The sequence below is a fragment of the Mustela erminea genome, chromosome 4, assembly GCF_009829155.1.
Source record: "Mustela erminea isolate mMusErm1 chromosome 4, mMusErm1.Pri, whole genome shotgun sequence".
Lineage (NCBI taxonomy): Eukaryota > Metazoa > Chordata > Mammalia > Carnivora > Mustelidae > Mustela > Mustela erminea.
Window position 1 is genome coordinate 41346405 of NC_045617.1, and position 24768 is coordinate 41371172.

At 46.1% G+C, this 24768-nt stretch overlaps 1 protein-coding gene across 1 annotated transcript in view; it reads left to right on the top strand.

Annotated features, from left to right (window-relative positions):
* Positions 1-24174, top strand: part of LOC116587741 (gamma-aminobutyric acid receptor subunit rho-1) — a 33471-nt gene extending 9297 nt beyond the window's left edge. The window contains exons 2-9 of the mRNA XM_032338324.1: positions 7008-7114; positions 8501-8568; positions 9704-9927; positions 14461-14543; positions 17273-17413; positions 19531-19683; positions 21633-21829; positions 22747-24174. Of these exons, the coding sequence (XP_032194215.1) occupies positions 7008-7114; positions 8501-8568; positions 9704-9927; positions 14461-14543; positions 17273-17413; positions 19531-19683; positions 21633-21829; positions 22747-23040 (1267 nt within the window). The 3' untranslated portion in view covers positions 23041-24174. The remainder of the gene's footprint in view (positions 1-7007; positions 7115-8500; positions 8569-9703; positions 9928-14460; positions 14544-17272; positions 17414-19530; positions 19684-21632; positions 21830-22746) is intronic.
* The last annotated feature ends 594 nt before the right edge of the window (positions 24175-24768 follow it).

Consider the following 24768-nt stretch of genomic DNA (forward strand, 5'->3'; position numbering starts at 1 on the left):
CCTAAGAATGTATCACCAAAGCTCCTAAGCTCAATGGGATGGTGGTGGATTCAAACAGCATGGGTCCCTGGCTTTTGGACCTAGAGCTACCACATACCCCATGACTGGGGACAAGTCACTGCACATTCTCAAGTCTGTTTCATCTGTAAAGGGGAGTCAGTTAGGTCTGTCACCTTAGGGTTATTATAAGGACTGTGTGAGCCAAAGTACGGGAAAGGGCTTGACTGCCATAAAGCTCAGTGAACCTCTAAGGGCCCGGGGCCTCACCTCTGCCATCTTGTGATGGGCGCAGATAGGAAGCTCCCGCACAGACCCTCATCCCACTAGGCAGCCCTTAAGGCTCGTCTCTGCCTGGAGGACAGTTACACCATGCACGGCATCTGGGGACACTCCGCGGATCTGCCAGTTAGAGAGTAAACAGCAGCAGCACCACCACCATCACCGCCCAAGGAAAGGAGATAGTGTAGGATGTCTCACTCTGTCTGAGCCCTAACTGGTTTCATGCCATCGACAGGATGGGACACAGCAAGTTCCCAAGTTGTCTTCGTAATCAAAGTTCTAGGATGTGGCCAGGAATCATCTTGGAGCTTAATTCAGCAGCTTTCATGATACCTTTTTTTCTTCTTTGTCAATCTCTTGTCCCCAGTTCTCTGGACTCTCTCTTATTTTCCAGATTTTTCTCTACTGCAGAATCCTTAAATTTCCTGAGCTGTGATTCATCTGGATCTGTAGGCTTGAGTTCCACTTAAACAAAAATTAGAACAGTGGTTCTCAACATTGACCGAGGAGGTTTGACAGCTCTTGATGGCTGGGTCCCGGTATGGGGTGTGGCCTGGGAGGTTTTAAGTTTCTTGGGTGACCCCAAAGTGTAGTCAGGCTGAGAAACCCTGAGTTAGGTGATCTCATGCCCGCATTTTCACTATTCTGGGCAGTAACTCGTTCTTTTCACTGCTCCCTTCCCAATGCAGAGGCCAGTCTCTTTGATGGAGACTTAATTCTGTTAGCAGAGGTTCAGCCTTACCTTAATCATTGGCTAACATTGCCCGCTCTCCTCCAAACAGAGTATTTCCCTCTGTACACTCCCCTGACTCAGAATACACTTTTAAGGAAAGCTGCTTGTCTTGAGCACCTTTCTTGTGTCCCTCATTTAAACCTTGACCTCCTTCGCACATTTCTCACAGGACCATTTGATTCTTCAGAATGTACCCTTGGGTTTATGCTTCTCCCTCCATATTTTCTATGTATTTTTGTGAAATCTGAGTTCTGCACATAGCGAGGAGCTGGGGCTATAGAGGTACACGAGGTAGAGTTCCTCCCTGGTAGAGTTCACGGTGAAGTGCAAGAAGTGGTCAAAAGCTTCCTCCCCTCACACACCACACACACACACACAGAGGAGCTGGTGCACATTCTAATAAAGGCAGAGGAGAAGTATTGACTTCGGTGGGAAGGGGGGGAAACCTGGGAATTCTTCCAGGAGGAGGTGATATTTGATCTGGGCATGCAAGGCATTGTCTGGGTAAGAAGACGTATGAAGAATGGTGGCAAAGACTTTCCAGACAGATGGGACGGCAGGAACAAAAAGCATAGAGGGGTAATGGGCAACTGCACGACGTGGGGGACAGAGTGGGAGCTGAGGCTGGAAAGGAGTTTTTATGTAGATGTGATGATTACCAATGCCATGAAAAAAAGGTTGTTTTCATTAGCTGGTTGAAAAAATCCCTTCCTCATCCAAATTAAGTTCTCTGTCTTCTCAGAGATGACATAATCAGCAGAGTGAAGTGTAACTTATCAGGCGTTCTGCTATCAGCGAAGTGAGGGAGACTGCCGCAGGTGCCTTGGCTCATCTCAGGTTCCCATCGCTGTTCTATCCAACCTCTGAAAGAGTTCTGAGAGGGGTCTTGGGAAAACATTATCCACATACAAGCTGACCAGGAACTATAACAAGGAAACATCAAGATGTACTGTAGGTCAGAAATTTTCATTCTGTCCAAGAGGATAAGATGGACATGGGTGGTTCAAAATGTACACCCTCTGTTCAGTCCAAAAAACTGTCTCAAATGTCAACCTATATCATCATAACTTGGGCATGTCTATATTTTCTTCATAACTTCCCAGAGGCTCATTCAATAAATAAGTGAGCATCAGTTTTGTGTAAGGTCCATGTTAACTCCTATGTGAGGGGGAAAGATAAGCTTGGACCTTCTATATCTAACCCAAATTCTGGGCAATGGAAACCAAATCTTTCAATGAGGCACCATGGCCAACCTTGCTTCCAACACTTGGAGCCGGACCCTCTGGATTTGACTCCCGAATCCATCATGTTTACAAGTTATTCGGATCCCCTTTGTCTTAGTTTCCTCATGTATAAAATGGGGATAATAATATTTTCTTTATTTTTAAGATTTTATTTATTTATTTGACAGACAGAGATCACAAGTAGGCAGAGAGGCAGGCAGAGAGAGGGGGGGAAGCAGGCTCCCTGCTGAGCAGAGAGCCTGATGTGGGGCTCGATCCCAGGACCCCGGGATCATGACCTGAGCTGAAGGCAGAGGCTTTAACCCACGGAGCCAGCCAGTCACCCCTGAAATGGGGATAATAATAAAGCCTACTGTGTAATATAACACGTGTAATATAAGTTAGCACAGTACCTGGCAGTGTCCTATTCAAGCAGTGTTTCTTATTCCTATTACCAGCTGTGTGCCATACTTCATTTCAAGACTAACAATCAGGGGCCCCTGGCTGGCTCAGTCAGTAGAGCATGTAACCCTTTATCTGGGGGTTGTGAGTTCGAGCCCCACATTGAGTGCAGAGCCTACTTAAAAAAAATTAATTATCATATGCCTGGTTGGTAAAAAGATGCCAATGCCATGTAAAATATTTCATGATATATCATAACTTGAGTTTAAAAGCAGGTTACAGTGTCTTCTCTTTCTCTTGTTCTCTCTCTTTCAGAGGACAAGGGTATATGCAGGTGGCAAAGATGATTTCTGAGTGGTTTTTATTTTCTCCTTTTTATTTAAATCTACTTTATAAATTTAACATGGGTGTATAAGTAAAAAAAAAGTTATTTAAAAATATTAAACAACATCAGTGAGAAAGACCTTAAGGATCTTATGAGTCTTTTCTAGGCTACAGTCTAAGCGTCACGATGGGAGAGGCAGTGGCGTCTCAGAGCCCGTCTCTGTTGCAGGCTGGCCGGAAGCCAAAGAAAGAACTGGGTCAAGATCAATTTCTATCCCAAGCCCTTCTTTCAACTTTCCCTGCTTCCCTTTTCAGATGCCCATCAAGGGGGCTAATTCTTTCCTTCATTCCACTAACATGTGTTGCGAGCCCACAGGGGCCCAGCAGTGTACGAGGTGCTAAAGATAAACAAGACTCTGCCCTTGGTGGCCTGTGATCTCATCCTGCCCCTGCTGACCATCAGCTGTGATGGCCTGTAGCCCAGACAGCGCTCCCTGCACTCTTAGCCCTTCCCCACTCTTGGACCCATTCCTGGGACCTGCTCCTGCCCAGCTACTGCCTCTGCTCCTCTTTGCTACAGATGACGTCATCCTTATGCATCAGTCCTGATGTGAGTGCCTCAGTCGAGTCCTGGCAGAAAACAGCATTGTACTCAAAAAGGCTTAATGGATAGTTGAATAAAGGGACTACTCGTTGAGCTGTGGGCAAGGTTCAGGGAATACCTGATGCCAGTGTCCTTAAGGACAAGGACCAGTGGGAAGCCATGACTACCCTCGGTCCCAGAGGGGAAACAGTGTTATTGGAGCCTATTGAAGATACTGTGATTATCTGTAATCACAGAGCGACACGTTGCTATTCCCAGAGATTGAAGCAGGAAGAGAATGAGGAATAAATGTCCTGCTGTGTCATCTCCTGCCAGTGCCCATTTGGCTGAATTCACAAGCCAGAGAGCAAGGATGTCCAAGCAGTGCACTTCGCCTGGCAATGTGTTACTCTCTGCAGTAACAGGTTTGTGGCAGACCCAAGTTAAGAATGGCATCAGTTTTGGGCGCCTGGGTGGCTCAGTGGGTTAAGCCGCTGCCTTCGGCTCGGGTCATGATCTCAGGGTCCTGGGATCGAGTCCTGCATCGGGTTCTCTGCTCCGCAGGGAGCCTGCTTCCTCCTCTCTCTCTCTCTGCCTGCCTCTCTGCCTACTTGTGATCTCTCTGTGTCAAATGAATAAATAAAATCTTAAAAAAAAAAAAAAAGAATGGCATCAGTTTCAAGTCAGGGTGAACTAATAGGGCAGATATTTTAAGGCAGACCTCCTCAGACCAGTGGTTCTAAGTAATTAATTCTCCAAATCCCTGCTCCTGTGGGTACTGGGGAAATGCTCATCAAAAGGCTAAATTAATGCACTGAAACTTCATAGTTTTGTTATGTTCTTTCACATTTTATTCTGACTATATTGGAAGGAGATCTGAAGAGTGAGGGGTGCTTTGTTGATCTGAGTATCTAGACTGCCTCCAGCACATCTCTGTGTTAATTTTCATCGTAGACAGAAACAATGACCAGAAGTACACAAAGATGTCAACAAGTAAGACAGGCATGACGGTAAATGCATGCACACAATTCTAAAGATGTCTCTTCCCCACACCTGAGCTGTGGTGACTTTCAGCAGCAACCCCCACCCCTGGCCAAGGAGCAGGAGGCAGAAGGTTGGGGACCAGAGGAGGGGAGAACTGGAAAGGAAAAGATGGCGGGGCTCCCAGTCCCGCTAGGTGAAAGAGGTTGTGAGAGGTGACAGGGAACAGTTTTCCTCCTCTTCAAGTCCCCAGCGTCTTCCTCTCCTACATCCATAAGCAGCATAGCTTGGTCCTGGCTCACTAGTTCAGATTCTTTCCCTGGACTGCTTCCTTTGCAGTAATTTCCTTACCTCGAAAGGAAACTTCCTTGTCGGTTCATTAATGACAGTGGCTCCGTCCATTGGGGTATCCTTTAGAGTCTGAAGAGTACTTCTGTGCACCTTATCTCATTTACTCCTCACACTCCTTGTCAGGTCACAGGACTTTACCTTCTATTGGTTGAGGAAACCGAGTCTCAGGGAACAAGTTGCCTAAAGGCACAGAGTAGGCAGTGTCAGGGTTTCTCTGTCTCTCAGACAGGTTCCCCTCACCCCCACCCCCCCACCAAAATGATGAAAGGTTTCTTCAAGAAAGAAGATAGCAAGGACATAAAGGTGGACTGAGGTAGTTATAAGGGAGGAAACTGTGTATACCGAGGACAAAAGGAAACAGAGCGGTTCTCAAAATGTTGTCTCCAGACCAGTGGCATCGGTGGCATCTGGGAAAGTCTTACAGGTGCAGATTCTTGAGCCGCAGCCCAGACCCACTGAATCAGAAACATCAGAGGAAAAGGGAAGCTCAGGAACCTAGGTTTGAACAAGGAAGCCATTGAATCCAGGGGAAAGGAGGTGTGTGTGGTGGTAGCCTGAAGAGAACGCTGGTGTTAGCATAAGGGGGAGCTGGGAAGGTAGTCAGTGATTTCTGTGGATTCTAGAGCTGGTGCAGGTGGGTGAATGAAGACCGTCCAAGGCCACTGCAGCTTCGTTTGTAACAGCAGAAGACTAGAAACAACCCAAATTTCCACCCGTAGAGGATAGTCACATGAGTTACGGTGTATCCACGTAGGGAACACTACATGGTATAAAACAGAATAAGAGGCTTGGGATATTTACATATGGGAAAAAAGCTGAAGTATATTTAAATAAAAGAAGAAAAAGTAGGAGCATTTATATAATACATTAAATTTGGATTTTAAGGGCGCCTGGGTGGCTCAGTGGGTTAAGCCGCTGCCTTCGGCTCAGGTCATGATCCCGGGGTCCTGGGATCGAGTCCTGCATCGGGCTCTCTGCTCAGCGGGGAGCCTGCTTCCTCCTCTGTCTCTCTCTCTGCCTACCTCTCTGCCTACTTGTGATCTCTCTCTGTCAAATAAATAAATAAAATCTTTAAAAAAAATTTGGATTTTAAAAAGGGGAGAACTAAGAACATATATTTGTAGTTGTATCTCCAAGAAAGTCTGGACAGAGACAAGAAGTCGTTCAGAGAGGTACCTGTGGATGGGGAATGGGGTAGTTGAAAGCAAAGACAGGATGTCAATTTTCCACTCCATTTCCTTTCCTAAAATTGTCCGCCCCTGTAAATAGATTACCTCTTCAGGAAAAAATAAAAAATAAATTAAAACGGCCATTGGTGCAATGCGGCAGCAGAAGAACAAGAAGCTATTTCCCATGGAACAAGGATGGTGGGTATCCAAGGGCAAGTCCAAACTCTTTCTGCAGAATGGGCCAGCAGAGGTCAAGGGTGCCAAGCTCTGCCCACACCCACTTTCTCTGCCCTCCAGCTCAAACTCTCCCAGAATGGCTGAAGTGTTTTGGGGGAGTTTAGACTTCTTAGTAAGGACAGTAAGTACTCACTAAATCCGTAGTAAGGACAGGACCAGCATTTCTCAGCCTTAGCTACACATTAAAATCATCTGGGAAGCTTTTGGCTCAATGGGTTAAGTGTCTGCCTTAGACTTAGGTCGTGATCCCAGGACCCTGAGATTGAGTCCCACATTGGGCTCCCTGCTTATCAGGGAGCCTACTTCTCCCTCTCCCCCGACCACCCACTCATGCCCTCTCATGTGCTCTCTCTCTCTCAAATAAATAAATAAAAATCTTAAAATAAATAAATAAATAGTAAAATAATCTGGGAAGCCTTTTATAAATGCCAACTGCCAGGCCCTATTCCCAGAACAGCCAAATCCAAATCTCTGAGGTGGGCTCTGGGCATTGGCACTTTTTAAAGCCCCTCAGTTATGATTCTAAACCACTGTCTTGGACCTGCCGGGTGAGCTCATTAATCCAGAAAGCTGGAGAGAGGAGGCAAGGCTATCCAATAGCTTATAAAAGAAGAAATAACACAACCCACCAAACCTGTCACGATCGAATCTGACTGAAAAAAAATTTTTTTTTTATCTGTCTTGATTGGAATCTGTGATGAACCTGTTTCTCCCCGCCTTGGCAGCCCCATTCTGAAGCGAAGCCCTGATATCACCAAATCGCCACTGACCAAGTCAGAGCAGCTTCTGAGGATAGACGACCATGATTTCAGCATGAGGCCCGGCTTTGGAGGTATGAGACAAGCACTCGTGGTGGGGTCTGTCCGACTGTCCACGGGTAGAGGCCCAACCAAGGGACCACACACGCTTTGTTCTCCCCCAATCAGGTCTGCCTCCATTATGCTTGGGGGCCAAGATGGACCCCACAGGTCTTCTGGGTATTGCCCCTGCCCAGCCCTGCCCATTTCCAGGCAAGCTAGCTGAGCTGTCCTCAGGCCGCTGCTCCTGACAAGGAAGGCTGGGGATCGGTGAGGCCAGCAGCTGGCTGTGGGAAGGGCCAGGGGAAGACTGGGCCACCGCAGCCCAAAGCTGCCTCCTGAAAATGCTCTGAAATAACAACCTTGGACAAAATTTGCGCTCATCTGGGAGCTGGCAGACGGAACTCGGGTGTCAATCCGAGGGCAGACTGCGGTCTGCTGGGTTTAATTAAATGAAAATAGCTTGAGAAAATAATGATCTAGTGCAGAGGGCTGTCTGCTTAGCCTGCAGCTGGCAGATTTCAGCCCCTTCTGTGTCAAATAGGGTTTTCATCCATATGGGTTTCTTCCTGGAATAAAATATTTGTTTCAGAAATCGTCCTCATGTTTTTATTTCTCCCAGCCACATTCACCCAAAGAATAAACAGGTTCTAGAAGGGAGTCACTATCAAATCTGTAACCTGCTGCTGTTGGATCCAAACCCGCCTCCATCTAGGATAATCCAAGTGTGGCCCATGCTTGCCCACATCCAGCGGGGGAAGGGGCAGCAATCTATTCCCTTGATAATGCTTTCCTTCTCTTGATGAATATTATGTTTTCGTGGCCTAGAAATGCAAAAAAAAAAAAAAAAAAAAAAAAAGATTCTAATGTTTCCAGGCCACCCTGATGCCTCACATTTCCCTTGCAAGCGACTCTGTCATGCGGTGAAGATACAAATCTGTAGGCTTGGCGAATGGCCTGCCTGTGGCTTTGGTTCTGGGTGCCTCAGGGCCAGACAGAGGCATTGACTTCCATGACAGAATCAGGAGGCAGATACAAAGAACAGTGCGGACCACCCCGTGCTAGGAGTCACTCCTTAGATCAGACCCAGCTTTGAGCTAGGTCATCCCTGTAGCTTTCCATGAGCACCTGTAACCAGAGAAGAAAGTTTCATAGAAACCTTCTCCTTAGAATCACCTGAATGATTCAGACAAAAAACTTAAAAACAAACAAACAAAAGCTCTTTGTTGGAATATTCCAGGGAACCAGCCCCAGGATTCAAACCTCTGATTTCTGGTTTCACTTCAGCTTGACATGTGGGGACGCCAAACCTTCAAATCCAGCAGGAAGCGGAGGAAACGGGTTCCAGGGGGGATGCTCTTCCTGCCTGTAGTAAAAATGCAAGCAAAAGGGATCAATGTCTTGCCATGCCCCATTTGCAGGTCCGGCCATTCCTGTGGGTGTGGATGTGCAGGTGGAGAGCCTGGACAGCATCTCAGAAGTCGACATGGTAAGCGCCTCTGTGGCCGGGGCTGTGAGCACGTGGAGTCACACGGGGCCTGTGCTGGGCCGGGAGGTCGACACGCCTGAATTCACAGGGTTTCACAACTCCCCGAGCCGTGGGAATGCCCACACTCATTTTACAGGTGGGCAAGGAAGGTGAAGACACTTGCCAATCAAAAACGAAAAGAAAAAAACAAAGTAGAAGGTATAAAAGAAGTGATTGTAAGAAATAAAGGTGTCTACTGATCATAAAATAAAAAAAAAGACACTTGCCAAAAGCCTCCAGTTGGTATGACACAGAGCTGGATGCCAAAGTTGATCTCCCTTCAGTGCCTAGGCTCTTTCCCCTGGCATGTGTACTCTGGGCAAAAGCTCTCCAACAGACAGTAGGATCCAAGGTTGCAGCTGTCATGTAGCCAGATATTCCACAACTGGAGATCCTGTATCTGGCTGTGGAAATGCAGAACTGCTGTAAAGGGTCCTTTTTTTTTTTTTCCCTCTTCAGTGGGTTTAGGTGGGAAAATGGAATGTTCTACAACTCCCTGACTTACAGGACTGTTTACAGCCTCACTTAGTTTGGGGGTCTCCAAAAGGCAGACTTGAGAGAAGCATTCTAGCACAAGTAGTTTATTTGGGAGATGATCCCCCAAAACCCACGAAGAGCGTAGGGCAAGGTGAGACAGGGATAGGGAGGAAGGGAAAAGTCCCGTGTCCTCAAGGCAGTCACTGCTGTGAACCTCAGTCCCATTAGGGGAACTCTGAGAATCAGCAAAGAACATACCTCCAGGTTATCTCAGCTGAGGGGTCAAGAAGCTGGGGTGCTCATCTAGCCCTCCCTTCCTCCTACACCACCCCTAACACACTGAGGGTCAGCAGTGCTGACAGCATCACCTTGTCAGGGTGGAGACAGATGCCAGGGGATGGGTTGGGACTCAGGGACATGGATTTTGCTAGAAGCGTCTGGCTGAGTTCCCTCCCCTGCAGTCCTCTTACCGCAGCAAACCCCAGGGACCGGAGGCAAGACCTCCATGTCTCTGCGGTTTCATCCCCAGCTGAGTGACGGCTCCATGGGGTGCCCAGGGTCCTGCTGACACCCAGTCGTTTCACTGTGTGTGGTTCCCCTCTCTGCCCCTCCCCTCCAGGACTTCACGATGACCCTCTACCTGAGACACTACTGGAAGGACGAGAGGCTGTCCTTCCCCAGCACCAACAACCTCAGCATGACGTTTGACGGCCGGCTAGTGAAGAAGATCTGGGTCCCAGACATGTTTTTCGTGCACTCCAAGCGTTCCTTCATCCACGACACCACCACGGACAACGTCATGCTGCGGGTGCAGCCCGACGGGACCGTGCTCTACAGCCTGCGGTAAGGCTGCCTCTTTTCCTGGAGGTCCTCTCGCTCCTGAAGCAGGGCGGGAAGGCAGAGCGTTCCTCTAACTGCAAGGGCAGTTTTGCTTTTTGGCTTTGAATAGCTAGTTTTTTTGGTGGTTGTTGTTTTGTTTTTCTTCTTTTTATTTTTATTTTTTACATTTTTTTAAAATTGTGTTCTATTAGTCGCCATACATCATTAGTTTTTGATGTAGTGTTCCATGATTCATTGTTTTCGGGTAACACCCAGTGCTCCATGAAGTCCATGCCCTGCTTCATACCCACCACCAGATAGCAAGTATGTAACGTCTCAGGAGGCACCACGTTCCCTACGTCAAGGGAAAGCTATTTTATGCGGGAGAAAAAAACTGTAAAAAATTATTTAGTCTCAAAAACACATTTGTGGAAATTTTGCAAGCTGATGCTTATGATTTATGCCTTACCCTGCAGGTTATATTTTAATTTAAAAACTTTGATCCAAGTTTTATTGAGTTGTATTTATTTGGCCTCTAGTGGGAGGCAGCGAAATAGATAATGTGTTCTTCTGAAAGACTTGCCTCCTTAGATGTCTCAATTCCCATCTTTCAGGTATACCTTAGAATTTGGGTTAAAAGAAATTCTCTTTCCTTACCGCACCAGCCACAGGCATGTTTGCTATCCTTTCTCACCACAAGCTGGGCCGCTGTATGACTTTGAATGGTCTTCTGAGCATCACTTTTAACATAGGAAGAATATAGGCCTTTTTTCTTAGGAGTTCAGAGACCTTAGAAATGTTCAAGTGCTGATTTATCACTGACCTGGGGAAGTGTTCCTTCAACACAGGTGCTGCAGCCTGGCTTTTACTGCTCGGCCAGCTTTAGAAACTCATGGTTTAGGAACTCATGGTCCCACTGGGGAGGACGCGTTCAGATGAACCGCAGGCCTTCATGGAGAAGGGGCTCTGTTTGTTCTGATTTACTCCTCCTGTGCTGTGCTCGTGGTGCATTTCAGTTTTTTTAAGATTTTATTTATTTATTCAGGGGGTGTAGATAGTGAGAGGGAGCACGAGTAGGGGGAGGGGAGAGGGAGAAGCAGGCTCCCCGCTGTGCTAAGAACCCAACAGAGGACTCGATCATGACCTGAGCTGAAGGCAGATGCTTAACGGACTGAGCCCCCCAGGTGCCCTGGTGCATTTCAGTTTTAAAGACTTTGTTTCGGTAAAGATGAATCCATATACCAGTGTCTAAGTAAGGGATGCCTGGTAGGAGCATGGTGTATCTTTTGAGTCAAAGAGGGCAGCGTTGAAGCTGAATTTCTGCCTCCACCCTCCAAAGGAATATTTATGATGATCCCTCAGGACTCACTCTGGCTTGGGATCTAAACAATTAGTTACTAGACACAGAGTGGAGGTATGGGGTTTTCCTCCCCATAGCTTGAGATGCCTTCTGCCATAGAACTGCTCAGGAGGGTCAAGGACGTAAAATCCCTTCCCCCAGCTGTGTTGAGGTGGTTCTTCCTGGAGTCCTCCCATCTGAGGCAGGCTGTCGAGGCATCCTACAACTCCAAAACCACCCACAAAACATCACAACCTGATGGCACTACCAGGGACACAAAAGACTAGACCATAAGGCACGTGATCACTGGTGTGCTGGTGAATGTTTAACAACTGGTTGGCTGGGGTGGATGTATGCTTGCTATAAACATGGCTGATAAAAGGATGTAGAACATATGAGTCACAAGTAAAATAACCTATGTGATATTTAAAAAAAAAATTTTATTTATTTACTTGAGAGAGAGTGAGAGAGAGCATGAGAGGGGCGAGGGTTAGAGGGAGAAGCAGACTCCTGGTTGAGCAGGGAGCCTGATGTGAGACGCAATTCGGAGACTCCAGGATCATGACCTGAGCCGAAGGCAGTCGCTTAGCCAACTGAGCCACCCAGGTGCCCCTATGTGATACTTTCTGTTATAAATCCCATGCACTTATAATTTAAGTATGATTTCCTATTTCTTATAAAATCCTGAGCCAGATGAAGTCTAGCCCAGCACGCGCTGCTTGTGATCCCAGAGGCGCTACATAAGAAGCAAGGAAGATGGAAAATCTCCTGTGTGTTCAGAATCAAAGTTGTCCACGAGCCCCCTTGTGGCTAAAAACAGATGCTTTGATTTTTCATCGCAAATAAAATCATAGGTTTGTTTTAAGTGGGGAAAAAAAAAAAAAGAGTCCTTGATTGCGGGCTGAGGAAAAGATTTGTAAGATTGTTCTTGGGAGAGAGCTGTGGGCATGAGCCTTTCCTGGCATTTCTCCAAGAGCTTGGAACATGTGTGCCTACCAGTGGGGGATGTTGTGCAGTCGGAGGACAAGAGAAGAGCCATCTAAACACGCTGGGGATGTGGTGGGGCCAGTCTGTATCCCCGGGTTGCTGGGAATAGTTGGGTGTGTGTAGAAGGGGCAGCAGGTGGGTAAACCAAGAGCCAGGGTGGGGAGTTGAGACTGGTTAAGACAGCCCTGAAGCCTGGAGGGGTCCAGCAGGGGAAATGAAGAACCCAGGAAAGTAAGGAATCAGCTTCAACCATGTAGAGCATGGTTACTGGAGAGCGTCAAGGAGAGAGCATGAAGCCACCTACCAAGGAATTGTCCTGCCTCCCGTCACTTCCGCCTGTGCAGGAGCTGAGCAGAGATGGGCAGGAATTGACCACTCAAATGTCAACTTCATAACTTAGCCAGGAGGAGGAGTGGAAGTCTTAATGTGAATCAACTTTGAAGTGCTGCTTAATATCTTGGACCAAATTCTTTTCATTTTTGAATTGAGACATGCTTTGTTACCTACAAGGGTTTTGACATTACTTGAGACATAAGCAAAAAAAAAAAAAAAAATCACAGGGTGTGCCAAGTTTCCATCCAAGACAAGGGAAGAGCCAATGAATTAAAAAAAAAAAAAATGGAGGGGAGCAGAAGTAGAGGGAAAGAGAGAGAATCTTAAGCAGGCTTCATGCCCAGCACAAAGCCCAACGAGGGGCTCGATCTCACTACCCTAAGATCAGGACCTGAGCTGAAATCAAGACGGGACACTTACCCGACTGAGCCACCCAGGTGCTCCCCAATAAATCAATTTAATGAGATACGGAGAAACAAATATAAACATAGTACGGATTAAATCACAAACTGTGCTTATTTAATGTGTGGTATGTGAGTTACAGGTTGGAAAAATATCAAGTCAGGGTGCAAAGAACCAGTCTGGTATCTGTGATTCTAAAAATATCTGTTTCTGATACAAAGAGAAGAGATATTCAGTCCTTTTGTGGATATCAAAATCTTCCTGCATTTGAGATTTCATTAGCTCTAAGTCACCAAACTTAGTTTCTAGTTTGTTTCTTGTTGGGGATGCCATTAGGCATAGTAGAAATGGAAGTCCACCCATTAGGTGTTCCAAGTCAGCTGCTATCCTGACTCCTCTCCACTCAAGACACCCTGTTTATCAGGATTTCCAGAGGAGATAAGGCTACCCAGCTGCCAGCAATAGAAAATCCCTTTGAGAATACAACTATTCCATACCCAACTGGAATGGGGAAAATAAAGGCAGATATTTGATAATTCAGTTTCAAGAAAGCTCTTTCCCTTGAAATTTTCATTTTAATTAAAAGTGATTTTTTTTTCCTTTTGGCCATGAATCATCCAGACAGTTTCTACAACTTATACATAGCAATTTTGTGTGTGTGTGTGTGTGTGTGTGTGTGTGTGGTTGAAGGAAAAATAGTTTGTTCAGTATCAGCCAATAACTCTTAATCATGTCCTGCCATGAGATTCCCCATGGGATGGGCGATCTTTCGTCTATGACTAATGATCTGTGTTTGTTTTCCCTTTGATGTAGAAGCCCATTTTCTCATGTAAACTCTGAAACAAAACCACCAGATGCCAGGAAGTGTTTGTATGCTGGTACAAAAAAGGTTTCAGTGTTTTTTCATTATCATGATCTCCGTGGAATTATCCACTAAAAACACTGATGCCCAGTAGGAGATATTATTATCAATATAAAAATAGCAACTTTGCCAAAAAAACAAAAAGTTCCCCATTTGGCCACTGCCAGAAGTGTTTCATTCATATTATTTCTGATATGTTGAATACAAATATTAAATATGGGTAAAATCAATAAAAGAAGAAAAAAATTGAATTTATCTAAAACCAGAAACAATATATACTCCTATGGTTTCTTCTAAGAAACAATATCATAGGAGTTTTTAATTTCACATTTTTATATCGATTGAGATCGTATATCGTTAATATCATTAATATGCTTATACGTCAATATGTTAATACCGTTAATATGGTTGAAGATGATAGAAGTTGGTAGAGACACTCTGGAGTTAAACATAAAACCCTGAGTACTATGATGACTTTATCATACCTAAGCTACTTATCTAAATCTTGACACCTTGTTTATGAATTATAAGGAGGCAGTTCTACCAGAAGGAAGCACAGTCCTTTTCTGTTTATCATTCTGTATTTGTATTTTGCAGCCTCCGAAATTTTGAATTTTTGTCTTTTTGCTTGTAGGGTTACAGTGACTGCAATGTGCAACATGGACTTCAGCCGATTTCCCCTGGACACACAAACGTGCTCCCTTGAGATTGAAAGCTGTGAGTAGACTGTCCCAGACAGAAGCCCACAGAACCCAAGTAATTCCCAACACCGCTCTCAGTTAGCAGGAACAGCATAGTCCCCTCATTCATGGCTAGTGATTGTTTTCAGTGATTTTTTTAGATTAAAGCTAAGTGCAGAGTAATTTTGAAAATCAGGAACAAATTTGGGGCTAAAACCTCCATTCCTATAATAGACCCTTTTAATGGTGCTACGGTAATGGTTTTAAACTTGGTTCTGTGGGAACCTGGGCAATAGCTTGGGGGGTGGTGGTAGAGGGCTCAGCAAATCTGGGTCTCCATGTGCAGCTATTTCTACCTGGTGTCCAATGTATGAGCTCATTTTGATCTGTTTTTATTATTCCTCTGAAAAAGATTTCTGTTGAAGAAGAGATTTCATGCCAAAAACATGTTTGCAACAATTGCCTGTGGGAATTGCCCAGGTGAGCGCAGGTGGCGCTTGAGAGCCTCAGGCACAACTGAGGGGCCTCAGGACACTTGCACGCATGGATGCTCTGCCCAGGTTAAGAGCCAAGCTCTGGGAAAAGCAAGGCTGAGGCAGCGTCAAGAACTACTTGCTTGTATCTCCAGGTCTCTACACCGCTGCTCTGTTTTTCAGTCTTTGCCCAAATGCTTCCTTTGATGGGCACAGTCTGGACTCTCCCATAACTCCAACTGTCCACCCCTCCCAAGCGAATACCAGCACCCACCCACTGGCCCTTCCTGGCTGGTGACCAAGCCCTAGGGAGGAATCTCTTTAGCCCAGGGCACCTTTGTAGCCTACCTGCATTTGTGGCAGTGAGTCAGGGATCTCCGGGCCCCAGTCATCTGGGGTGGAGGAGGGCAGGCATGTTGATGCAGAGGTCAAATGGACACCTGCATAGGGCACTGCATGTGGAAAAAGGGAGTAATAAATCCCAGGACCAAGGGAGAAACTGAACTACCCACCACATAGTGGCTTCCCACCTGCAGTCATTTCACCCTCAGCAGCTCCCAGGAGAAGGTTAGTGTTATTTCCATTCTACATGGAGGGACATAACTGGCCTGAGGACATAGCTCTAAGGACTTAACTCATTGGCTCCAGTACCCTGCTTTCCCTAGCACACCCAGCTAGCTCCATCGGGAATGTGCATTCCAGGCTGCATCAGGTAGGATGCACAGAGAAACAGAATATTGGAGATACACAGTAAGAGATATTAAGGGCAAGGAATTGTGCGAGCATGGGAGCTGGCGAGGCAAGTCTGTGCTGGTCGGAAGAGCAAGCTGGGAAACCCCGGGTGGGACCTGAGCCTGCCTTCCACTTGCAGAATTTCTTCTTCCTGGGGAAACCTCAAATCTGCTCTTAAAGCTTTTCAACTGATCAGATCAGAAAAAGGATCATCTCCTTTACTTCAAGTGAACCGATTGTAGGCATCTGGTCTACCAAGCATCTTCAGAGCAACACCTAGATTAGTGTTCGATTGAATAACTGGGTGCTCCAGCCCAGCCAAGTGGATACGTAAAACCAATCCTCACACAGGTCAAGGGTAAGATATAGAATAAAACAGAGGAATAAAATAGGGCATCAGGGAGCTCCAGAACAACTGTTGAACACGTGGGCAGGCTGGAGTGGCCGCTTTTAGGTTTTTGCCTCAGGTCTGTCCAGGCTGCCGGTAGGTTTGCTCAGCTGGAGTCCCGTGTGTGCCCACTAAAGTGGGTGAGGGTCAAGGGCGTGGCAGCGCCAGAGGGTGTGGTCCTTCTGAGGGAATCTCTGTGATTTTACCCTGGGTAGGAGCAACTGGAAGCCTGCAGAGAAGGGACTTGTGTTCTCTTGCATCACTTTGTGAGTCCTTTCTTGTTAGAACACAGTCCCTTTACCTTGAGAGTATTTAAAGATATTCGCCATCAATGGATGCATTACCATGCTTCGGAAGGAGAAAAGAAAGGGCTAAATCAGCCTAGGTAAGGCAGTTTTGCCACAATTTCACCATTTCTGCTCTATAAGGGTATAGCAGTTTCATTCGTGTTAACTTAATAAATGGCAGGTTACATTGTGGGGTGAACACTTTTGCAGGAATTAGGAGCATTGAGGCTCGAGGGCTTTGCTCTGATGACTTCTGGAAGACTAGGGAGAATTCATTTGTCTTTTTTTTTTTTTAAGATTTTATTTATTTATGACAGAGAGAGATCACAAGTAGGCAGAGAGGCAGGCAGAGAGAGAGAGAGGAGGAAGCAGGCTCCCTGCTGAGCAGAGAGCCGGATGCAGGACTTGATCCCAGGATCCTGAGGGGACTTGATCCCGGGATCCTGAGATCATGACCTGAGCTGAAGGCAGAGGCTTAAAGCACTGAGCCCCCCAGGCACCCTTATTTGTCTTTTTAAAAATGTTGTTTTGTGGGGCGCCTGGGTGGCTCAGTGGGTTAAGCCACTGCCTTCGGCTCAGGTCATGATCTCAGGGTCCTGGGATCGAGCCCCACATTGGGCTCTCTGCTCAGCGGGGAGCCTGCTTCTCCCTCTCTCTCTGTCTGCCTCTCTGCCTGCTTGTGATCTCTCTGTCAAATAAATAAAATCTTGAAAAAAAAAATGTTGTTTTGCTTCATCTAAACTGCGGCTTGTTTATTCCACCTTTCTTACTCCCAGCTCAATAGTTCAGGTGGGAGATGTGGAGCTGCCCCCCGCGGAGCACCACAGACAGGCCTGGCTTCCCACCCCCTCGTACCTGCGCCTGATGCTGTCTCCTGTCTTTTCAGATGCCTACACGGAGGATGACCTCATGCTGTACTGGAAAAAGGGCAACGACTCCTTAAAGACGGATGAGCGGATCTCGCTCTCCCAGTTCCTCATTCAAGAATTCCACACCACCACTAAACTGGCCTTCTACAGCAGTACAGGTGGGGGCAGGTGGGGCCTGGGTGGGGGGTGGTCAGCGCTAGCCTGGTTGGGTGGGTCATCCTCTCTTTTAGGAAAGGTGTCAGTGGTTTGTCAAGGGAGCATTGCCTGTGCCACCTGGATTTGAAGCCAAAGATGGAAATCCTAAATCAGGTCGAGGGGGTGGCAAGCATGGGGGAGAGGTGCTTTTTGGATACCACCAAAGCATCTGGAAGTGATAATCTAGAGAATATTAGTAAAGACTCAGACATCAGCCAGGTGAGGAAATTCGTTTGAGCCAGTCATTTCCAAGCTTAGCAGCTGGCATTTCACCCCAGATAGGATTCCCAGAACCCCCTCCTCTGTAGGCAAGAAACTGTTCTATTTTAGCTCTGCTGATTTCTGTTCTTCCTGCTCTACTCAATTAATCTTCTCTCCCTCTCTTTTTTTCTGGAATGAATTCTCTCTTAACTATACTGCTTGCACAGGTCCTCTTTATAACCTTGGCACCCTCCTTGCTTGCTCTGAATGGGCTTGCCCCCTCTCCTTGCCTGGGGGCATGTTCTGTGCTCTTCCTCCTGGCAGCTGAGGTGAACAGCTCTCTCTAACCCTTACCCCAGTCTTGATTAATCAGCTTTAGGATGATATTATTCAAACTTTTATGTAGTTTCTTTTCTTTTCTTTTTTTTTTTTTTTTTGAGTAAGCTCCATGCCCAGCGTGGGGCCCAACGTAAGGCTTGAACTCACGACTCTGAGATCAAGACCTGAGCTGAGATCAAGAGTAGGATGCTTAGCCGCCTGAGCTACCCAAGCGCCTGTCTTTATGTGGTTTCTTTTGCCAAAACATTGCACGACTGCACAGGAAGTACAAACTTTTAAGTCTTCTAATCTGTAGCAGAGGGCACTGCTTTACTCCCAGCATATCATGGCAATCCAACATACCCCACCTTCTGTATACATCACTCAGGAGTCTTGGTTTTTCAGGGGACCCCCACTTCATCCTTAGCATTCTGACACTTCCTCTTGTCTTAGTCTCTTTGGGCTGCTATCACAAAAAGACCATAGACTGGGCAACTTCAGAAATAAACAGAAATTTACTTCTCACAATTCTGGAGGCTGGTAAGTCCAAGATCAAGATGCTGGAAGAGTCAGTGTCTGATGAGAGCCCGCTTCCCAGTTCAGAGACAGCCACCTTCTTGCTGTGTCCTCACATGGGAGAAGGCGCAAGGGAGCAATCTGGGGTCTCTTTTATGGGGTCACTAATCCCACTCGTGACGTAATCACTTCCGAAGGCCCTACCTCCAAATACCATCATGTTGAGGATTAGGTTTCAACATACAAATTTAGGTGGGGGGTGGGGGGGGCAGACAGTCAGTCTACAGCGCCTCCACAGTCTCTTTCTGGGACTGCTCTACAGTGACAACCACTGTATTATAATTGTCCAGGATGCCAGGGATTCAAGTTAAAGTTGCCAAGTCTCCATTTCATGTTCAGACCTTGCCTTCCTGGGTTTATCCTGCTTTTTCCTTTTCCTTCCATCTTTCTCCTGTTCCTTTGAACGCCTCCATGCATATTTTCTCCTTGTACAGGATGTAAGAGCAGAGCTAAAGCATGTTGAGCCTGTGATCATTTACTGTTCCTAAATGCAATGTTTGGGTTAGCATGGTATTTTAACTTTAAAACATTTGCCTCCATAAAGAAATCCAAAGGGGCTTGTTTAAATAAATGTTTCTCAAACTTTATCGTGCAGATAAGTTATCTGGCAAATATTATTAAAAGGAGATTCTGATACAGTAAATCCGGGGGGTGGGGCTGAGAGTCTGCATTTCTAACAAGCAACCAAGTGACGGTGACATTACTGGGCTCTGCCCCAAACAATGAGTAACAGGAATCTTAAATGGGCCTTCTCAAGGGGCTTCCTTTATGTACAAGACAGGGGCCAAAGATGTCTGGAGAGGGACTCACCATGTGGCGTAGGTTATCATATAATCACTCCCACTGGTTTTATTTCCTCTCTGTAAATGTATGGCAAGTTTCCAGGGAAGTGTCTAGGGATTTTTGAGTCCCAGAACAGAATGGGTTGTGTGCAGGAGGTGAGCTGCAATGATGTTTGGTATCTTTTCTTCCTTGTGTCCCCCAGGCTGGTACAACCGTCTGTACATTAACTTCACGTTGCGACGCCACATCTTCTTTTTCTTGCTCCAAACTTACTTTCCGGCCACCCTGATGGTCATGCTGTCCTGGGTCTCCTTCTGGATTGACCGCAGAGCTGTGCCCGCCAGAGTCCCTTTAGGTAAGGAACATCTCAAGTGTGTCTTTCAGGCATTTGAAAATACAAGTAATTTCTTCCAGATGAAACCATTCATTTCAAATTGGTTCTACACCCCTGTTGGCGTGATAACTTGGAAACACCAGGTTATTGATTCACGGGTCAAATACTATTATTAAGGACCTATGTGGCAAAACTGTTTCCAGGGCCCCACGAGTGCCCGTGCAAACAACCCCCCTTTAGTTTTGTTAGAACCATGTTCTGGGGTCGGTGGTCCTGGTGTGTGGGTGCTTTTTCTGCTCACTTGCATGAGGACACCACTTTCTAAAACAGGGCTTCTCCAAAGGTGGCCTAAGGGATCTTTGTAATGGCATCTCTGGGGGAATTTGTTTAAAATGAAGAATCCCGTGTCTCATCTACAAGTTCAGAATCAGAATCTCTGAGAAAGGACCAGAACCTACACTTTGAACAAGGTCTCCTAGTAATTCTGACCCATACTCAGGTCTGAAAATTCCTACTCTGTAAGCATTTTGTGAATAGCTCTTTGCTATCAGCTCTCTCCCCCACCCTAAATGTCACACCCACTCAGTCACACCACCATGGCTCGCTCAGTGGTTCCAAGGCTTCAAGGGGGAGGGAGGGTGACTGCCAAGGTTTTAGTGACACTGAGTTGGAGCTGGCTCTTAAGGTGACCTCAGTCCCCAGTGACTCAGTTGTTTGCCAAGCAAATGTTCTGAGCTTAATCTGAAATCCCAGGCAAACACCCTTCTGACAAATGTCCTGTCCTTTAGCAACTGTCCCATAGCTTGAACAGTCCTGTGCTAAATGGACATTCTAGTTTCAAAAATCTAACCCCCCTAGCTGAGGCCAGCATCATTCTTGATAAAATTGGCCTCCACGTCCTCAAGTCAACTTTGCTGAATGGGCAGCCTAGTCTGGCATGGGGTTGGCTGTCAGAATTGCTCTGACTGCTGATAATACAGGCCCAGGACTGCAAGATCCTACACCAGCAGCAAGGACACCAGTACTGAAATATACTTTTCCCCCCTTTTGGGGAGGTAGTTATAAGAAGTACATATATACCTGCTCCTATGCATAATCTCGGATTTATTTATTTACTTATTTATTAATTTATTATTTTTAAATATTTTATTTTTGGGGGTGCCTGGGTGGCTCAGTGGGTTAAGCCTCTGCCTTCAGCTCAGGTCTTGATCTCAGCGTCCTGGGATAGAGCTCCGCATCAGGCTTTCTGCTCAGTAGAGAGCCTGCTTCCTCCTTTCTGCCTGCCTCTCTGCCTGATCTCTCTCTCTGTCAAATAAATAAAAATCTTTAAAAATATATTTTATTTTTTAAAATAACCTCTATGCCCAATGTGGGGCTTGAACTCACCACCTCAAGATCGCAGGCTCTATTGACTGAGCCAGTGGGGTGCCCCTATAGATCTCTGTTTTAACCAATTGAATGGAAAGATAAATGTCTTGTTGCCAACATGTCTAGGGCGGGCTCTCCTGGAAGGACAAGGTGAGACAGAGGGTGTTGGCCAGTATGTGGTGGGAGGGGGTGGGTGAGTATAAGAGGTGGAGGAACAGAAGAAGCTTCCTAAAAGCCAAATTTTGAGGGGTCCCTAGGTGGTTCAACAGGTTAAGAGTCTGCCTTAGACTCAGGCCCTGATCTCAGGGTCCTGGGATCAAGCATGGAGAGGGGGCTCTTTACTCCACAAGGAGTCTACCTCTCCCTCTCCCTCTCCCTCTGTTCCCTCGCTCGCTCGCTCTTGCTCTCTCAAAGAAATACATAAATCTATCTTTAAAAAGAAAGCTAAATCTTGAAAGATGAGCAGGTGTTTGCTAGACAGAGGGGCAGGGACGGAGATACTCTAGGAGAAAGGAGCAGAAGGGACAAAGAACAGAGGAGTGAAGCCACCCAGGGTCTTCGGTCAAAGGCAAACGACTGCTTGTTTCTCACTCTGTTCGCAGGTATCACCACCGTGCTGACCATGTCCACCATCATCACGGGCGTGAACGCCTCCATGCCCCGCGTCTCCTACATCAAGGCGGTGGACATCTACCTGTGGGTCAGCTTCGTGTTCGTGTTCCTGTCGGTGCTGGAGTACGCAGCGGTCAACTACCTGACCACCGTGCAGGAGCGCAAGGAGCGCCAGCTGCGCGAGAAGGTGACCTTAACACGAGTGAGGGGTCTGCTCGGGGATAGAGAGCCTGGTCTAGCTCTGGACCATGGGCAGGTCAGACCTTCTCTGTAAACTGGGGTGGTGACATCCCCTCCACCTGCTTCACCAGCTGGTGTGAAGAGCAAACAAAATAATACATGAAAACAGTGTGAAATTTACCCTGGCTACATCTTTCAGTCATTCAAATATTTATTTAGCGCCTGCCACATATCAGCAGCTAAGCCAAGTTAATTAAGACAAAGTCCCTTTAATGGTGGTGGTGTTCATTGTTTAGTGCTAAAAACAAGATGACAGTTCAACATGGTGAAACAATTATTTGTGAACCCAGAGGGGTAAAAAACAAAAAACAAAAAACAAAAGCAAACAAACAAAACACTTCCAGGGAAGCACATCCTCCCTTCTAGGAACCTCTCTTTCATATGTGACCTCTGGGATCACCTTCCCTCCCACCCGGATTTTCTTTCTTCCTCCTGTCCACAGTCAAATGGTTCTTTCCTCCAGAAACCTAGAACCAAGTAGGAGTAAACTAGCACCACGATGCTACACCTTTCAGTCCCCACCCCATCACACCACACTACATACACATAATGTTTTCAGAAACATTTTTATCAGGGCTCCTATCAGTTTCTGACCTCAGGGGGAACGGGACAATTATCTGATCAGGAACATTCGGAGGGGTCTCTGACACGATGTGATGTTCCCTGAGAGTTGCTCCGTAGACTTGGAACAAAAACGGACACCTGCTCTTTTAGCACGTTCCCCTGCCGACACCATTATTTCCCCAAGCCCCGCCCCTAACTGGGAGTAAAAGAACAGAGAAAAGGTCACCGAGACCAGATGGCAGTTTCTTCTGAGAGCCTGGGCAGAGCTCACATCCCAGTGTGTGTTTGCTGTGTTGGCAGCTTCCTTGCACCTGTGGAATACCCCAGCCTCGAGGCGTCATGCTGGAGGGCAGCTACAGCGACGGGGAGGTTAATGACCTGGGCAGCTACATACCCGAGAACGGAGAGAAGCCAGACAAGATGATGGTGCAGCTGACCTTGGCCTCGGAGAGGAGCTCCCCACAGAGGAAAAGCCAGAGGAGCAGCTACGTGAGCATGAGGATTGACACTCATGCCATTGACAAATACTCCAGGATAATTTTTCCAGCAGCATATATTTTATTCAATTTAATATACTGGTCTATTTTCTCATAAATGCCTGTAACTCTGTAAATTTCACCTTCTTCTGTATGTGTCACAGAAATACCTGTGTGATGCAAGTAATTTAAGGTTATGAGGCAATTAAAGTTGCCACTACCCACCCTTCTCCTGCTTTCCAAAACTACATAGACAACATATTCACTGCTTTAATTTGCACTTACTAACCCCCTGTTGCATCCACAGCACAGCATGCTGCCAGGAATAGGACACCCATAGCAACTGGTGATAGTTGTTACTGGAATCCCCTGGAAGAGCACACTGCCCGTGTTGGGGACACACTGTAGCTTAACCTGTAGCGATTATTCACATGAATGACGCCCTCTGTGCATACGTCATTATATTCCCTGGACTCGGTGGGATTGGGAAGCACTGAAGTTCACTTGCGTGAAACGTACAAGCACCTAAATCCCCACTTGGACCAAAATTCATGCTTCACTTCATATCTATTCCTTATTTTTCAATGTGTCTCCTCATGTTTATTTTAATACAAGGCAAAAATAATTTCCCTGTTTTTATTTATGTCTTATGGTTCATGAGGTTTCACCTCTTCAGAAGCAAAGCTCTTTAGATTGGTGCAATGACTTCTGATTTGGGGGGATGGGGAGTCTCCCTGGTAGGGAAGCTATGAAGAAGATGGTCTATGCATATGCGTTCTGTCAGTTCTGTCATAGAGATAAATAGCTTAGAAAACTTGTGTTTCGGTGTCTCCTGTTTCATAATAATGGCTTCATGTAGTTCCACCTTGGAGCATGTCCTAGTTCAAAGTGAAGTCCTTTCTCAGGAGTGTGGTACCTTCACTGAGGAACTTGGGAATAGACAGTTGTCATCATAAACACTTCAAGAAAACACATCTTTTGGGACTATTACTAGTTACTTATTAGGAGGAGAAATATTCACATGGTTTCTGGAGAAAAAAAGAACACCAGAAAGAAAAAGAAATGGGAAGACATCACTGTACATCTCCAGTTATATTTAGTGAATGCCAGCATTTTCTGTGAACCAGAAAACAATGGCCCCCTCTCGCCAGGGCATGGGATAAGAGAGAGGATTCTAACTTGATGTATTATTGAAAAATAAACAAGCTATTGTGCTGTGAAGTGTGTAAACCTGGCGATTCACAGACCTGTACCCCTGGGGCTAATAATATATTATATGTTTATTAAATAAATAAATAAATAAGCTATTCATACTATACACCTACAGGATCAACCCCCACCCAACTTATCCAAACAGTACTTGTTCGAAACTCACTTTAATAAAGTGAATTCTACACAATGATGTCATTTTCTTTCCACAGGTACTTGAGCTGAGCATCCATACTAAATAATATCTCTTCATACGAGAACTATGCTTCATTCTAGTATGACAATAAAACCATATCTGCACAAATCCTAATTACAAGGTAGTCTTCCATTTCCCCCATTTAAAAACGCCTTCAAGAAGATACTTAAAGGGATATAGATGAAATAGTTAAACATTAGCTTTTGATATTTAAAAACATTTTGAACATTGCTTTCTCATGCTTATTTTATGAAACAATTTCAATCAAATTCTTCACAAACATCCTTGCCACTCACTTCTCGCTCGTGACCACAGCCACTCTGAGTCATCTAGCAAGGTTTCCAGGGCACATCATGTCAATTTCCATCCACTTTATTTGGGCTGTATGTAGAGGATGCTGTATGAGTTTACTAAAGCTGCCATAGCAGGTGGCTTAAATGA